General features: G+C 40.8%; 2 protein-coding genes across 3 annotated transcripts; both read left to right on the top strand.

Moving 5' to 3' along the window:
* The first annotated feature begins 492 nt into the window (after nucleotides 1-492).
* LOC122404163 lies at nucleotides 493-4403 on the top strand. 2 transcript variants are annotated; one of them, XM_043408086.1, is made up of 4 exons: nucleotides 493-610; nucleotides 1114-1433; nucleotides 3020-3408; nucleotides 3478-4403. In XM_043408086.1, exons 2-4 carry the CDS (start codon nucleotides 1125-1127, stop codon nucleotides 4211-4213), a joined length of 1434 nt encoding a protein of 477 aa, XP_043264021.1. In that variant the 5' UTR covers nucleotides 493-610; nucleotides 1114-1124; the 3' UTR covers nucleotides 4214-4403. The 2 variants fall into 2 exon arrangements, with proteins under 2 accessions (XP_043264021.1, XP_043264022.1); XM_043408087.1 differs by lacking the exon at nucleotides 493-610 and adding an exon at nucleotides 801-917.
* A 9370-nt stretch (nucleotides 4404-13773) lies between these two features.
* Nucleotides 13774-15077, top strand: LOC122404159 (the record flags this gene model as incomplete). The annotated part of the gene is made up of 2 exons (XM_043408082.1): nucleotides 13774-14025; nucleotides 14304-15077. Coding segments are annotated over exons 1-2 (1026 nt in total), but the record flags the coding sequence as incomplete, so codon positions are not given.
* Between the last annotated feature and the right edge of the window lie 2309 nt (nucleotides 15078-17386).

Genomic DNA, 17386 nt, shown 5'->3' with positions numbered 1-17386 from the left:
CGATAAAGAGGGCACGCGTCAGTTTGCCTTTGTCGACTTTCCGAAACTCCACGAGCTCACGTACGCATATCTGGCATGTGTGCGTGTGCACCCGGCGGTGCTTTTCTGGCATCTCTGTCACCAGGCAAAAGAGAGTGTCTCTTACTGCCGAGCTCACGTACACGTGGCTCGTTCGATAGGATATGCCTGCTATCCCCACCACTCCGTTAGACGGTAAGGAAGTTCGTCGTTACTATTGTCGATTTCGATGCACTTAATTATGCCCGATCTGGCCACACTGAGGCCGACTAGAACCTATGCTCTGGTCTCGATCTGTATGTTTCTAACGAATTTTTATTGTTCATAGATATTTACAATGAATTAGTAAAATATAAGAGATATAATCAATAATCTAAATTTCCCTTATTAATCAAATATGGAATATATGCGTGTAACGTATAATTTCAGATCGCTATGAATATTTTTCTTTTTTTTTTTAATTTGCAACAACTTCAAGGAAGTGAAGATTAGTGTGCAGCTATGTTATGTGAAACTTGTGGTGTGTTATTTGTAAAAGAATAAATAATTTTCTTTAAGAAACGAGTTTAATGTTTTGGATATGTCGTATTTGGTAAGTTATACGGAATGTTAATAAAACATTTTCACAAAGTTTTCTGTTTCTAAAACATCAGCTCCATTTAATCACATATCTCCAACTTGCATCAAGTTTCCCTTCACGAAGTTTTTCTAAATCGTTTGTTTCCAAAACGTTTAATGTTTACTATTATTTTGTTGTCATAATGACTTTGGTTTTATGTTTATGAACAAATCAAATTCTTTCTGAAATAAATTCTTATAAGTTAAACGATAAATATAATTAATGATTTATTTCAACGTTTACAAAATATTTTATTTATGCGTACAATTAGTAATGTTAGGTAACAGTTTTTTTTTCATCTACATAATCTCTGTATTCTTTGTGTATATTTTAAGAAATACCTGTATATTTATTTTAAAAGATTTATTTTTTAACTTTATAAATTAATATTAATATTAAAGTTATATTATGTACACAATAATGGTTTGATTAATATATGTGAAAAAATGATTGCACAAAAAATGATTTTGTTTCAGAGTAAAAAAGAATGGGTTGTGTCAATAGTCGGGCAGACATTAATGATCTACATCCGAATGTTTTTCAAGTAATGAATATAGATGACTTAGGTAATTTAATTACACCTGGACGTTTGGAAGTCACTGAAACTGATATTGTACTATATCCACGTGTTAAACAGCCTATCAAATGGCCATTACGTTGTTTACGTCGGTATGGATATGATGCTGAAATATTTAGTTTTGAATCTGGTAGACGATGTTCAACAGGGCCAGGCATTTATGCCTTTAAGTGCCGTAGGGCTGCACAGTTATTTAATCTTGTGCAAACAAATAGTCAGGTCTGTATGTTTGTGTATTTAAAGTGTAAATACATTCTTTTAAGTACAATAGTGCATGGCTGAATTTCAACAATCCATTCCTATTCTTCTCCCACTACTTAGTCATTATATTAATATTATATACAGGGTGTTACGTTTAAGTGCGAATGGTGGAATATCTGATGAGGTATTGAAGGTATCAAAAATGTGTTCTTACAAAAGTTGTTTTATTTAAAGGGACAAATTATGTGGTATAAATAATTTTTGTATAGGTGGAGTGGTGGGGGAGATTTCAAGGTCAAGCAAATTTTTTTAAATGGAACCATATATTTTTTTGTTATATATATAGTGTTTGTTGAAACAAATTCAACGACTTACTACATGACATCATTTCTTGCTATTGAGCCATAATTATTGAGACACAAAGCAGTCAGATCAACGCGAATTGTGAGTTGTTGATTAAAATGAATCCTGGGCAGCTATACTATTTGCTTGTGCCGATCCGATCCAGGTTTTAATCAGTTTTTCCTGAGATTGTACAAATATCAATCCTACAATTAATATGAGAAATTATGAATTATTCCAGATGTTATAAATGATTGTTTTTAATATTTACTTATCACTAGTTTGTAATAACAAGAATTAATTAATGACGCTGTATGTACCTTATCCTTCAACATATCCATCATCGTTGCGTATGCTAAGTATAATTAAAAATGCTAAAAAACTAATAAAAAATGCTAATATTATGAATGAAAACATTCCTTCTTTCAACTTCTTAACTCTTTAAAGGTACTTTTTAAAGTGACTATTTGGAGGTAAAAGTATAAATTTAGAGGCCTAAGTGGAGATAAAGAGCTCGATTTGTGTATACGATAGAATCGAATTGGAAACATTCGATGCGTCAGTCACTGTAATACGTAGAGTTCAGCTAGTAATTTCTGTTGATCTGAGACATCATGCAGTAGGTCGTTGAATTTGTCTCAAGAAATGCTATCATATTATGAAAAAAAAAATATATAGTCATATTTAAAAAAATTAGTTTGACCTTGAAATCTCCCCCACCACTCTACCTATACAAAAAGTATTTATACCACATAATTTGCCCCTTTAAATAAAATAACTTTTGTAAGAACATATTTTTGATACCTTCAATACCTCATCAGATATTCCACTATTTGCACTTAAACGTAACACCCTGTATATTAAGTCAATTAAATGTAGTCTAATTTATGTTGTGTTTGAATCCATTTTAATTGGCTGAATTCTGACATTGCATTGGTAACCATTTTTAGAAAGGTAACATCCAAATTACAGAAAGTAACATTTTGCATGATTATTTTTTATTATGTCTCTTATTATTTTTATTAAGTCTCTTTGAAGTTCCAAATCTCGCTTATTTTTATTTTAACCATTCTTTTCCTTTGCCAGGCTATGTTCGAGTCCACTTTTATAAAAAATATGCCACCTTGCATGTGAGAATTTCATAGCTTTGAATTTATCGAAATTCAACCATATCATTTAGTATATGCTTTTTGATGATATTTAAAATATTATCTAATTCAAATTGTGATAGTTATGGATATCTAATTTAAATTGTGTTGTAGGTTTGTAATAACAGCGGAGACGATACAATGCCCAGGGAACTTCCAGTTGCGTCTCATCCTAGTCCAACAGTAACAAGAGTGACAATACCAGTTGAGCCTAGTTACTTGGATCCGATACTGAACAGAACTAATAATCGTATGGGTCCCAGATTTGTTCACAACCAGCAAAATGGAATTGGAAGATTAGGTAGTGTTGGAAGTAGCACAGGTCTTATATCACCTTCCGGAACTATAGGTTCTCCTTCACCGCTTCCTGTGCTCCCACCACCTCCACCACCATTCCCTCAACCACATCCGTCCTCACTTTACGTCAATGAAGAAACACTGTCTTCTCTGCCATTGGAAATGGAGCATAATAATAATAAAAGCCTTAGCAGAGCAATACAGAGGTAATTCAAATTTAGATTACTTCTATAGTTAACATTACTGAATATTAATAATTTTCTATTGTTCCATAGACCCTGTACAGTGAGTAATTCTATATTCAATAATGACTCGATATCGCTAGAATTGATATCTGTGCATAAAACTACACAAATTACTTCTCGAACAAAGCCACAGTTTCCAGTTGCAGCTTATATGAATGTAAATATAAACAGTGATATTAGTTCACTTTCTCCGACTCATAGTGTTTCCGAAGTAATGCAGTTTAAGGAAGACAAAACTGAAAATAATGAATCTGGACATGCCTACATGAATATAAGTCCAGGCCAGGAACATACAGAATCTTTTGGTGCTAGACCACGACCTTCGCCATTGCCATCTATTCAATCTGATATAGAAGAAGGAACAAGACATTGTTATGCTAACTTAGAAGCAAGTGAAATTGAAAGCTTTAGAAGCAGGTTTTCTGGAATATCTGTAGCTGAAAAATCGCCTTTGCCTCCATCAACGCCTACAGGTGGCCCGATTAGGGAAGTGAACTATGCTGTATTAGACCTGGATACAAAGGATGTACCAATTAATCAATCGCCATTAGATGGACCTTCAAATCTAACTGCTTCTCCTCCGGAGTCTCCAAATAAGTTACAAAAAGGGTATGCTACGATAGATTTCAATAAAACAGCTGCTCTTTCTCATTCTGTCAACCCAAATCTTGTGAATGATAATGAGGGTTCAAGAAAAACGCGTCACAATTCTACAATTAGTGACTTAGTAGCTTCTTGTAGACGTAGTTCATCTGTAAGCGAATGATCTTCTTTTTATTTTTTAACTGTGCCTGTATAATGAGTATCTGTAGCATTTTATAGAATGGTATTGTGCTTTACTTTTTTATTAAACTCAAACATTTACTGATATGAAACCAAAGAACAGGCATTAAATAAGTTTGTCTAATATCAATGAGAGAAAAATGTAGTATGTGTAAAGCACAATGTAGGTATATGTTTCAGAAGTTTTGTTTTTGATTTATTTGTCATAAATCATTTTACAGTTTATTGTTCATATAATAACATTTAGCTTTTAAGTTTTTTTAAATGATGCACAATACACTGGTACATCACAGTATTTTTAAAGAATAAGTCCTTTTTTCAAAGTGTTGTTGTGATGCATAAGTGAAAAATCTGTTTTATATAATATACAAATATGTTTATAGAACATTATAGATTAAATAATATTTTACATTGACTCCTGTTGGAGAATTGGAAGCTAAAGTGCCCTAATTTTTCTTATATCATAGGAATTGAAGAGGCTCAAATAGTCTAATTGAAATAAGAGTATAAAAGTACATGATATTAAAACATAAAAAAGATGGAGATGACATTGTATACAATTTTAAATGATTACTTTTAAAGTAGTCGCTTGAGATCCAACTATGTCTATAAAAGTATATACTAATTTGAAGTGATATTAAGAAATAGTAGTGATAAATAATAAAACATTTGTACGTGACAGTCATATAATTTTCCTACTCTTTAATACATCCGCTGCCGCAACAGACACTAGTAACCAACGTATTAAATTTAACAATATTTCTTTAAAACGTCTGTAATAAACAATTATTTTTGAATAACATTAATATCATTAGAAATACTGTAAAATAATAAGTACATTGATAAACTGTTGCATATTTAATTGAATGTCGAGGGCAACTTTAAATCGTGTCTATAGCATATTAGGCGTGAACGCAGACTTGTAGAAGACTCGCAACGGTAGCGAATGTGTTCAAGATAAGTGTTTAAAATGCACAATTGTAATGGAACATTTTATATTGACGTAATATAATTTATAATTATAATTATTTGCATTACACATTAAGTAACATACATGCAAGTTGGCTAAAATTTGCGTGTTTAAGGCATAAGGAGACATTTAAAATATATGTTACCTGATATATTATGTACATCTACATGTATAATAGATATACATATAGTAGTATCCTCGATTATTGCATGAGTGCCTTATTTGTTCCATGATGTAAAAAATGCAGGAGATGATTGATAAGCAACAAGTAAGGTTGGGGTTACTAATAGGGATAGGCTGTATAGGGCTACTTCATTCATTTGATTATTGTAGGAATTTTGAGTCTTGATATCATGCAATAATCGAAATTCTACTCTACCAAGGAGTATTCTCCGTGTATTACAGAATTTAAAAATCCATGGGTTCTTTCTTATATACTTAAAAAAACATACATTTACAATAATTTTAATTTATACAAATTGCTATACAAACAGAAAATATTTGTTTACAACTGCCCTGCACAAATTTTGAAAATATCAAAGTTGTTTTATTTGAAACTATTATTGGTTATTTATAAAATGATATTGCTTTATTATTTATTGCATTAATTCAGTCAACTTTCTCTTCCAATAGCTCCTAATATGATTATAAATATGTAGATTTATTTACAAAAGTTACAAATGTTAAATTTTTATCAATAGAAAATATTTCTTTATTGGAGATAGAGATTATCAAGCATGTTTATGCAATATTGTATAATTGAAGCTTGATACAAATTTAGTAATAATTAGGTTGTAGAAATCGAAATATTTTAACTTTTTTTAAGGATTTTTGTATTATGCTCATATTATAGCATTTAATTAACATAGTTTATGATCGATAATAATTGTTATTATTATACTTGTTGTTTGTCGATTAAGTTTGAATACTAAATTAGTAAACAAATTTTATAATGAAAAAAATTATAAAACTTATTACTTGATATATAAGTAAATATTTATGATTATTTTAAATTTTTATTTTGTAATGCACCATATTTACTGCACAGATTTGTTAGTCTTCTTCTGTTATAAACAATTAATGTTTGGAGGAGGCCAATCAAAATGGAGTAACAAATCATTAAGTTTATAAGGGTAAGAACATGTGTTTTCTTAATATTAACTACTTTGAAAATACAACTGAAACATAAAAATAGGAGAATATAAATTAAAGCTATTTATGTTTTATATAGTTATGAATATGTTTAATAAGTTAAAAGAAACAATTTCAATGTCTTTAGATGATATTCTTTGCAAAATGGCGATCCATCGGATATATAGTAATTTTTATTTTTAGCAAAAGACTTTTATGTTATAAGTATAATTTTGAATACATATTGTAATAATATGGTTCTAGAAAATTTGCAGCAAAAAATGTGTTTAATTAGATGTTGTCTAATGATATTGACATATTCACTGCCATAATTTGACATTTGCCCAGAATTAAATAACTGCTACAAATTCATTGACAATTATTAATGATATTTTGTATTGTGTTTCTCTCATATTGCGATGAAAGTAAAAGTTTGTTACAGCTATTCACAATTGTGCATACTTTGTACTAATAAGAGTGGTATAAGAATGGTAGTGAATAAGTTAATATAAAATACTGAAACATTCTACTTTATTATATCATAATTTTATATGGAAACGTTTGGCCTTATATACAGATCCTATATTATTATTTGATATAGAATTCAAATGCAAAATACACTTTCAAAAGTGTTTTGCAAGCTTATGTATACCTACAGCTCTATATTTAAATATTAATATTAAGTAAAAATTGTCAGGCCTATATGGAAGAATGAATGTTCTCGTAAGACATGTTGGATCATATCAATTATAGAAATTATTTTAACAAATAATTGCACATTATATATATTCAGTGTGTATTTTAAAGACCTATATCTCTAAAACCAAAGAATTATTTACTGGATCTAAAATTTAATTTTAATTATTTCTCATTCATATATGTTCATTTAATAATAAAAGGTAGACAAATATTGTTCCTAAAAAGATTTGAGAATATTATATTCTTGCAGAAAATCATTGATATTAACAATTACATATAAGTCGATTAAATTGTCGATTGTAAAATTTATACAAGCAAAACAAGTAGCATTATTTTGTAAGTTGTATTCTCTTTTTGACTTCTTTCACTTAATGATGTAAATAAGTTATATTTTTGTACAATAAGTTCGTTTCTTTTCTGATTATAGTTTTTTTTATAAATCAGTTTGTCCTTATCAAATACTTATAATTTATATTTTATTTCAATTTGAAATGTATTAAATTCATTGAAAGCAACAAGCACAGAAGTATAATTAATTTATCTTGAATATAATTTTTTCTTGCAACTACAGGAAATGAATGTTTTAAAGTGTTTCAATATGTTTAAAAATAAGTGAAGTAATAAGCAAAATTTGAATACAGTTTTTTAAAATCATTTTACACATATTCATCTAAGACACATTCTATATTTGAAAAATTAGAAAGAAACTGAGTTTGTAATAATATAGGATATGGATTTATTCAATTTGATTGTATTTAAAACACGATATATTCTATTTTATACCATTAAAAAAATAATACCGACATAGAATATATTAATCATGGATATGTGTAGATGTAAATTTATTTTTTATTATACTTATGTATTGACAATAGTCAATTTTCGAACTTCAAAGTATGATAGTGTGATATTCATAAAAACAAAATTACATTAAATTTTATATTGTATTTCATATTTTGTATTAAACTTTAGTCAGAATCTGAATTTCTGAAAGTTTCTTATAAAGAACATAGATATTATAACTTGTTAACGAAAGAGATGTTATGAACAAGAATGTGTGAAAAGAATGTGTTCACGCTTATATTAAATTTAAATCATAATAGTGTTGGGAATAAAGAATGCCAAAAAAAATAATTATTCATTTGCAAAAATTTGAAAGTAATACAAATTTTGGTATCAGATATTTAAAAGTTTTATGTTTTCAAAGATAGTTAGAAAGAATTGCATTATTATTATGCATAATATGGATGCACTATAGAATTATACATCGAATCGAATGTAAAAGTAATGTAAATTGCGAGCGTTTAATTATGTATGATATAGATATTAGTTTTGTATTATTACAAAGATATAAAAAAACTTATCACCGTTTTTAAATATGACAGTATTATATCAGTCCAATGTCTGTAATTTGTTAATTTTCAGGAAGTTATAGAAATTATCAGTTCTTATAAAAATACTTTTACAATTAATTTTCTTAATATAGATTTAATTCTACAACATTTATAATATAAATATACATATATCGAACATCTACTACAACGTTTTATAATTTATATTTTGAAAGTAATTAATTACTTTTTTGAACAATTTTAAAAAGTTTACATGTTTAATCAATTGTATTATGTACTTTCTTATCAAGCAAACAAATTGTGTTAAAACAACAAAAAATTTTAATTTTAGTTGTCTCAAAAGTAGGAAAACGTTGTATTAGAAACTTCAAACATCACATACGCGAAAGAAAAAGAAGCAATTTGTACATAACAATTTATATAAAACATGCAAAGAAGTGCGGTATAACGACAGATTGAGAAAACTCGCTGAATGCGCAATTAACGAACGTGATGGCTGTAAAAATATTAATTTTTTCGATTGTAATTTTATAATTACATTACATACTTGAAAACTGCCGAACATAAAAAAAAAAGTGTAAAAAAAACATCAAGAGATTAATTCATTATATTTTGATTAAATTTCATTACATTTTAAAAATTTAACGAAATTTGTCGTTTTACTTGACATTATCAATTATAACAAATAAAGTACACTTACAATATAACAAAATAATGATTCTTACTATTGTGAAACATTTGTTCTAAAAATATAACCTGGAAGAATTTGAAACTTAGACAAGAATTTGAGTAAATGTCTACATCCACTAACTTGTTAATAATAATATTATTTGTGACTGTTAAGTTGTTATCGATGGGACGATACATGTACCATAATATACGTATAATTATTTATAGGCGAATTGGCAAGTTAGGACCCTCAAATTGAGAGCTTGATGGTTTCAATTTTAAAACGGCCCTTTTTTTTATACAGAGTGTCCCGTAAATAGTGTAAGAACCGGAAAGGGGAGTAGCTGAGACGATTCTGAACAACAATTTCCTTTGCAAAAATGTCGGATGGGGCTTCGTTTTTGAATTATTAACGAAAAACACTGACCAATCACGGCGCTCGCCTTCCGCGCGCTCAGGGCCGTCCGACCTCGGAGAGCCACCGCGCTGGGTAGGTAGCAAGATGCGCGTTGAAGATACATCGAGGAACGAATACAAATAATTAAAAATACTACCACTACAACTGTTACCTAATTCGTTAATTACTACGTAATTAGTACGTAAATTACTAAATGGAATTTATTAATTATTTGTATTCGCTGTTTCCGAGAAAGAAGGAATAAAATCTCGGAATTTTTAGGAAATTAACCCTTCGCAACCGAGTGACGCTTCTCGCCAGAGTGTTTTAAAATTAAAATAAAAATTATTATCAGAAAATTAAAATAAATACGGTAAGAACCACATTTGTAACCGTTTGTTATTAAAAACTGTACTGGAAAAGCAGACTGGATTTCTGCGTACCGAAACATTCCTCGAATGCAAAGGGTTAATAGAGAAATAATTGAAATTCGACTTACCCATTCATCTGCAAGTTGACCTACTGCGCTGACAATAGGGCCCGGCCAATGCACCGCTGTCGATCATGGCAAGGTTGAAGACCCCAACGAAAATCAGCTGATGGGCCAGCCCGGTCACTGCACCCGCTTCTCACCCCGAAAACACTTTACAGCATGGTCACTCGCACTTTTCACTTTCACATGCCGGTGCGTTCCGTTGCACCCTTCTTCGATTGTTGCTCCTTCCTGGGTTGATGGCGGTGTCTGGATATTGCTCCCTCCTGAATTGTTACTCCTTCGTGAATTCTTGTTGCTCCCTGAATTGTTGCACCTTCCTGGATTGTTGCTTCTTCGAACCTTGCACCTTTCAGGATTGTTGTTCCTTTTTGCTGGGATAATGGGCGTGATACGTGCGGGCGGCTTTCTTCGCGTTCCCCTTCGACTCCGCGAAAACGAAGAACGTACGATAATACTCTGAATTTCCGCGTTCCATCGCGTGTGTCCGCTCCTGTTCAGAAACGCGGAGGTTCTGTGAAAAATTTTGACTGACAAATTGCATTTCCCTCCCCGAAAAAGTCTCAGGTACGGCAACCCATTGCCGCGCGACTCGGAATTACCTGCGATCGGCGAACGTGCAGACCATGCTTTTGTCGTGTATCGCACAAAGCCAAACGTCCTTTCGGCTAGTTGACCCTGGCGGAGTTATTTTTTTATTACTGCAAAACTGCCGCAAATGTTTGCTGCTAACCGTACGGTCGACTCTTCTATTCGAATTTTTAAGATTCACCGTGAATATTTTTTCATGGAAAATTTGTTGTAAAAAAGGCTCGAGTGCGAAGAGTAAATTTCCTAAAAATTCCGAGATTTTATTCCTTCTTCCTTGGAAACAGCGAATACAAATAATTAATAAATTCGATTTACCTTAGTAGTAATTAACGAATTAGGTAACAATTGCAGTGGCAGTATTTTTAATTATTTGTATTCGTTCCTCGATGTATCCTCAATGCGCATCTTGCTACCTACCCGGCGCGGTGGCTCTCCGTGGTCGGACGGCCCTGAGCGCGCGGAAGGCGAGCGCCGTGATTGGTCAGTGTTTATCGTTAATAATTCAAAAACGAAGCCCCATCCGACATTTTTGCAAAGGAAATTGTTCAGAATCGTCTCCGCTACCCCCCCTTTCCGGTTCTTACACTATTTACGGGACACCCTGTATATGGGAAAATTCTCATGGATACCCGTGAGCCCTCCCGGAGGATGGTCCACGGCAAAGATACCAGATTGAGCACAGGATGCACTACTCAACCATGCCAGATCACGCGTACGTGAGCCCGAGGAATTTCGGAAAGTCGACAAAGGCAAACTGACACATGTCCTCTTTCTCGATTCTCCGAAGCTGCCCGAAGTAATTTGGGACGCCTTGTGGGAGTCGAGAGAAAAAAGCTCACATTTGCCTTCTCGCTCTTAACAACTGAAATTCGACCTCCTGTCAACGGCATACGATTTGGATTTTCGAGTTGAGATTCCCGACTGCTCAGGCATTTTTACTTTCCGACCTATGTCGGCGCACATAAGCAAAGTACCCATAATGAAAAAAACTTTTGTAAAATTTATTTTACGGAAATACACGTTTTAAAACCCCCTGATCATATTTTAATTATTGAAAAAAAAGAAATTTTTTTTATTATTCCCATGTATGGTATGAGCGTACATATGTATATTATTAATACGATTGAGTAGTATAAATGGCTGAATGAATTTAAATGAAACTTTACATTTAAATTTTATGTTCTCATTTCAAAGTCCGGTTAGACTTTGACTATAATCAGCCCATGGTACGCAATTATCTACCTTTTGGAATGTAGAGTCAGCTCCCACGAGATGCAGCTGCTCGGTGGCTAACGCAGTTTGGAGATTACCAAATATGGTAATGTCTAACGTGTATCTGAATCTTCCCCCACGGATTTTCGGGTATACTTATTGATTTCCTTACTCGGGGGATCAGAATCGTATAATTACGTTGAGAGTTAACATCACGTCTCTCGTTACGCGTCCACGGTTTTAATAGTCAGTTATATCTAGTGAGATCGGGCTAGAGTACCCATTCGTATCAATTTTAAACGCTATAGAATCCGTGAACCGGTATAAATTCTATTACGGTCTTTATTTTGAACCGACTTACACCTGCATCGCCAATGCGTCAACGTCGTGCAAGATCATTTTAGGTAATTACATATAATTATTCTTTGAACGCGACACACCTTACACTGAACACTTGTAAATTACTCATTGTTTTGAGAATATATTGAATTTCATTACTAAATCAGAGTTATCCAACTTCTTTAACCCATCATTACATGAAGCGATTATTGTTAGTTAAACGCACGCACAATAATGCAACTTTACCGCTCGAGTTATATTATAATAAATAATTACAAGTTACGAGGTCAACTAACATATCTTAAATCCAAATACAAATTCTTACAACCTGGTGGCTCCTCGATTTCGCATCGAGTTCGTCCACGCAATCTATTATCATCCTAGCAGCTCCCTGATTACGCATTAGGTTCGCCCGCATCGTACATTACCCTCCTGTATGTGTTGCGCGTGTGAATGTGTGTGTGAGTGGACTCGGGCATGGGATATTTGTCGCGGCTTTGACCTAAGGCCGCAGATTGGCCAGTTGGCTGCGGGTGTGTCCTGCGGCCAACATAGCCCCGCGGCCGGCGGCTTAGTCCCATGTCACGAGGCCGCGGGCGCTGGCGACCAGGCGCCTGCGGTTGAGTGGAAATGCGGTGGGAGGAGTGCCTCTCACCTGGAAGGGCATGAAAAGGCACGGCGCGGCGGGGGACTATGTGATGTCTCACTAGAGTTCGCGGTCTCTCGCTAGGCGCCTGAGGATGGTCACCGTGGGGTTTTAGCCGGTAAGAGTCCGGTACTCATGAGGATTTCCCCACGTACAAAAAAAAGGTGTGATGCAGCTAGCTAGAAAGGAGCGAGCCAGCTAGCTAGGAAGGAGTGAGCTAGTTAGCTGGCAAGGAGTGAGCTAGTTAGCTATCACGGAGTGAGCTCGGTAGCTTGCAAGGAGAGAGCTCTGTTGCTAGCAAAGTCTGAGCTAGCTAGCTAGAAGGTGTGAGATAAGTAGCCAGCAATGATTGAGCTAGGAAGCTAGCAAGGAGTGAGCTAGCTGGCTAGCAAGGAGTGAGCTAGCTAGCAAGTAAGGACTGAACTAACTAGCAAGCAAGGCGTGAGCTAGCTAGGTAGCTGGCAAGGAGTGTGCTAGTTAGCTGGCAAGGAGTGCCCTAGCTAGCATTTTTTTTTTTTTTTTTGTCGAGGGGAGAATCTTCGAAAGACTCCCACCCACCTTTTTGGGGAGAGGCGGGAGGGGTGTGTGGGATTCCCCGCGCCCATTATAACGGGTGTGGGACCTACCCACTAAAAACCCCACGGTGAACCTTCCGCACGATTTGGGAGGATACCGGAAATCGCTCTAAGCATACTTCCGGTATCCTGCCCGTGCCCGCGCTTTGCGCCCATTCGCGGGGGGACGAACGGCCCCCCCGGCAATCGCCACAATTCCTTTTTTTGGTTTTGTGAATGGTACGTAACGGCAGGAGGATCGGGGACCTTGGCTTAACCGCCTGGGCCGCGAGTATGGCGACTCTATAAAATCGCCCTCCAATCCTAAGCTATGGTGCGCGGCGATGGGATGCATGGTTGGGGGAGAAGGCCCAATCCCAAGCGACCACCTCCGGGGCACCTGCCGAACCCCCGGAGTATTAGGCTTACCCGGGTAAGGCGGCTCTGCCCGGGTGGACCTTTATTTCCGACCTACTCGTGGGATTCATACATGGATTTTCAAAATAAAACGGGGATGGGACGGGTTATATTGGAGGGGAAGGACGATGACGGTGTTGGGGCTAGGGTGACGGCGCTCGCGCCTCACTCAGCGCCTGGCCCGGCTTCGTGGAAGGTGGAGGAGGACGACGAGACTGCGTCAGTCTCGTCCTTCTCCTCCACGAGGAGCCACATAGGCTCCAAGAGGAAGCGGACGGGGCAGGCCGTCGACGGAGTGGACCGGGCGATGAACCCGGTCGTGATGGTGAGTTGCCTCAGGGCGAATGACCACCGCGCGAGCCCGTGTTCGCCGGCCCCCCACTGCCCGCTATGTGCGGACATGGGGAGACCAGCCGATCACAGGGTGGGGAGCAAAAAGTGCTCTCCCCCCTCCCGGAAGGGGAAGAAGAAGGGGCCCGCCCCGGTTCAGGCACCGCGGTCGCTGGCAGCGTCCACAATGCAGGTGGACGGTGCCACGGGGACGGACAGCCGGGAGGAGGCTGGGACGGCCGTTAAATAACGGCGCCCCGCCTCCTCCTCCAGGCCAATCTCAACCACTGCCGCGCGGCACAGGACATGATGTCCCAAGTCCTCGCGGAGTGGGGGGTTGGCCTGGCGGTCGCCGCCGAGCCGTACCGCGTGCCTGATCACCCACATTGGGTGGGCGACGCGGACGGTTTGGTGGCGACGGTATGGGGAGGTGGCGACGGGTCCCCGCCGTTCTCCATTCTGGAGCGCGGTCGGGGTTTCGTCGCCGTGGACTGGGGGGGAGTCGCCGTAGTGGGGTGCTACATCTCGCCCCGCAGCGGTCACGCCGCGTTCGAGCTGTACTTGGCCGAGGTCGCGGCATGCGTGCAGCGCTGCGCGGCCCGGCCGGTGCTGGTCCTGGGGGACTTTAACGCCAAGTCGGTGGCTTGGGGATCCCCTAGGACCACCGTTCGCGGCGGGATCCTGGGCGACTGGGCGGCGGGGCTCGACCTTCGGTTACTGAACCGGGGGTCGGAGCACACGTGCGTGCTGCGATATGGGGGGTCTATCGTGGATGTTGGATTCGCGACCCCCAACGCCGTGCGCATGGTGTCGGGTTGGCAGGTGGCCCCGGAGGCAGAGACACTCTCCGATCACCGGTATATCCGGATGGAGGTCTCTGCCGCCGGGGCTGCATCCCGGCACCGACCCCCGGATGGCACCCCACCGCGCCGTTGGGCGCTTCGGCGCCTGGACAAGGACGCCCTGATGGCAGCTGCCCTCGCTGCAACTTGGCCGCAGGTGGCGGCTGAGTTGCCAAGCATGGAGGAGGAGGCTGCCCGGCTCGGGGTACTAGTCGCAAACATTTGGGACGCGCCGATGCCCCGGGTCGGGCGAGCTTCTCCTCGCCGGGCGGTGTACTGGTGGTCGGCCGCGATCGCGGAATTGCTGGTCGCGAGTGTCCGCGCCCGACGCCAGTACGCCCGCGCGCGCCGTCGTCTACGACCGGACGATGGCGTGGCGCGAGCGAGGGCAGATGACCTGTATGAGGCATACCGGATGGCGCGGGTTGCTCTGCAGGTCGCCATCAAACGGGCCAAGACCCGGGCATGGAAGGATCTCCTCCAGACCCTCGATGACGATCCTTGGGGGCGCCCGTACAGGGTGGTGCTGAAGAAGCTCCGCCCGTGGGCGCCCCCCGTCACCGAGGGTCTTGACCCCCGGCTGCTGGAGGACGTGGTCAATACTCTTTTCCCAATTCGGGTGAGGGGACCACGTCCTCCGGCGGAGGCGGCAGTCCCTAGGGAGTGGGCGTCCGAACTGGGGGTCACTCAGGGGGAGCTGACCGCGGCCATCAGACGGCTCGGGGCGCGTAACACGGCCCCGGGTCCGGATGGTGTGCCCGGCCGGGTTTGGGTCTTGACCCAGGGCGTCCTTGGGGCCGACCTCAGGCGGTTGTTCGACCGATGCCTGAGGGACGGGCGATTCCCCCCCAGTTGGAAGGTGGCGAGGATGGTCCTCCTCCGGAAGGAGGGTCGGCCCGCGGAGTCTCCCTCCGCATACCGGCCCATCTGTCTCCTCGACGAGGTGGGCAAGCTCTTCGAGCGAGTGATTGCTGCCCGCCTCGTCGAGCACCTGGCGCGGGGTGCCCCCGGCCTGGCCGACTGCCAGTACGGTTTCCGGGAGGGTCGATCGACCATCGACGCGATAGGTCGTGTCAGGGCCCTCTCGGAGTCGGCCGTCTCCCGGGGAGGGGTGGCTTTGGCAATATCCTTGGATATTGCCAACGCCTTTAACACCCTGCCCTGGGAGGAGATAAGGAGGGGGCTCGAATATCATCGGGTCCCCCCTTGTCTCGGGGCGGTCATCGGGGATTATCTCCGCGGCAGGTGGATCGAGTATCCGAGCCGGGATGGGCATATGCGGAGGGAGGTGTACTGCGGTGTTCCGCAGGGGTCGGTCCTCGGGCCACTCCTGTGGAACATCGCGTACGACGCAGTGTTGCGGGCCGACCTCCCCGACGGCGTCAGCGCCGTGTGTTATGCAGATGACACACTGGTGCTGGCCGTCGGGGCGCACTGGGGGAGGGCCAAGCGTCTCGCGGAGGAGGGGGCGCAACGCGTCGTCGACCGGATCAGAGGGATGGGGATGACGGTGGCGGTCCATAAGACCGAGGTGATAGCGTTCCATTCACCTCGGCAGGATCCGCCACCCCCTCTGATCCGCGTGGGTGAGGCTAATATCGAGGTGAAGCCCCAGATGAGGTATCTGGGGCTGATCCTCGATAGCCACTGGCGCTTCGAGGAGCATTTCCGCTGCCTGGTCCCCCGGCTGGAGAGGATGGTCGGGGCTTGGGCGGATTTGCCCAACCTGGGGGCGCCCGGCGGGCGAGCGCCCCCTCAGGGCGTGGCGCATGACCCAGGCTGGGAGGGGGGTCCTGATAGGAGCCCCCTCCCGCCAGGCGGCGTAGGGTCGGACCGGATGGGGTGGCAGTGCCTCCTGTCCGGGTCCGGCGCACGGAGCGGCACCCTCGGTGGCCTGGTGCGGCCATGAGCTGCCGGCCTCCGAGGGGTAGAAACGGGGTCGCGGCGGTTGCGAGTTGGGGCTCGCAGCCGCCACTAGACGCGGCCCCGGGACGGATGGCGGCAGGACGATGTGGCCTCGTCCTGCCGCTATGAGACAGGGCGATTACCGGGGGGACCGTTTGTCCCCCCGCGGGTGGGCGCAAAGCGCGGGCACGGGGAGGATACCGGAAGTATGCTTCGAGCGATTCCCGGTATCCTCCCAAATCGTGCGGAAGGGTCACCGTGGGGTTTTTAGTGGGTAGGTCCCGCGCCCGTTATAATGGGCGCGGGGAATCCCACACACCCCTCCCGCCTCTCCCCAAAGAGGTGGGAGGGAGTCTTTCGAAGATTCTCCCAACGAAGAAATAAGACGAGGCCACTTCGTCCCGCTGCCATCCGTCCCGGGGCCGCGTCTAGTGGAATAAAGTAGAAATAAATTACCCTGGGTGGATTTGCCGTCTTCTAGCCGAAGCGTGGGACACCTAGGATCTCCCAGCTTACGGTGAACTATCAGAACACGTCCCAAAATCGCTCGCCTGGTACGGCCGCAGTGCGTAGGACGTCGATTCGAAAAGGTAACGTGGTATCAGGCCC

This window comes from Colletes gigas, unplaced genomic scaffold (genome assembly GCF_013123115.1).
Source record: "Colletes gigas isolate AHSC1104 unplaced genomic scaffold, ASM1312311v1 Colletes_gigas_Sc00112, whole genome shotgun sequence".
Lineage (NCBI taxonomy): Eukaryota > Metazoa > Arthropoda > Insecta > Hymenoptera > Colletidae > Colletes > Colletes gigas.
This window is presented reverse-complemented; position numbering and strand designations above follow the sequence as displayed.

Bases quoted from the DNA above. Each gene is read 5' to 3' on its own strand.
- LOC122404163 (XM_043408086.1), top strand. From the start codon at position 1,125: ATGGGTTGTGTCAATAGTCGGGCAGACATTAATGATCTACATCCGAAT. The intron at 1,434-3,019 runs GTCTGTATGTTT...ATTGTGTTGTAG, and splicing joins TTGTGCAAACAAATAGTCAG to GTTTGTAATAACAGCGGAGA. The intron at 3,409-3,477 runs GTAATTCAAATT...ATTGTTCCATAG, and splicing joins CTTAGCAGAGCAATACAGAG to ACCCTGTACAGTGAGTAATT.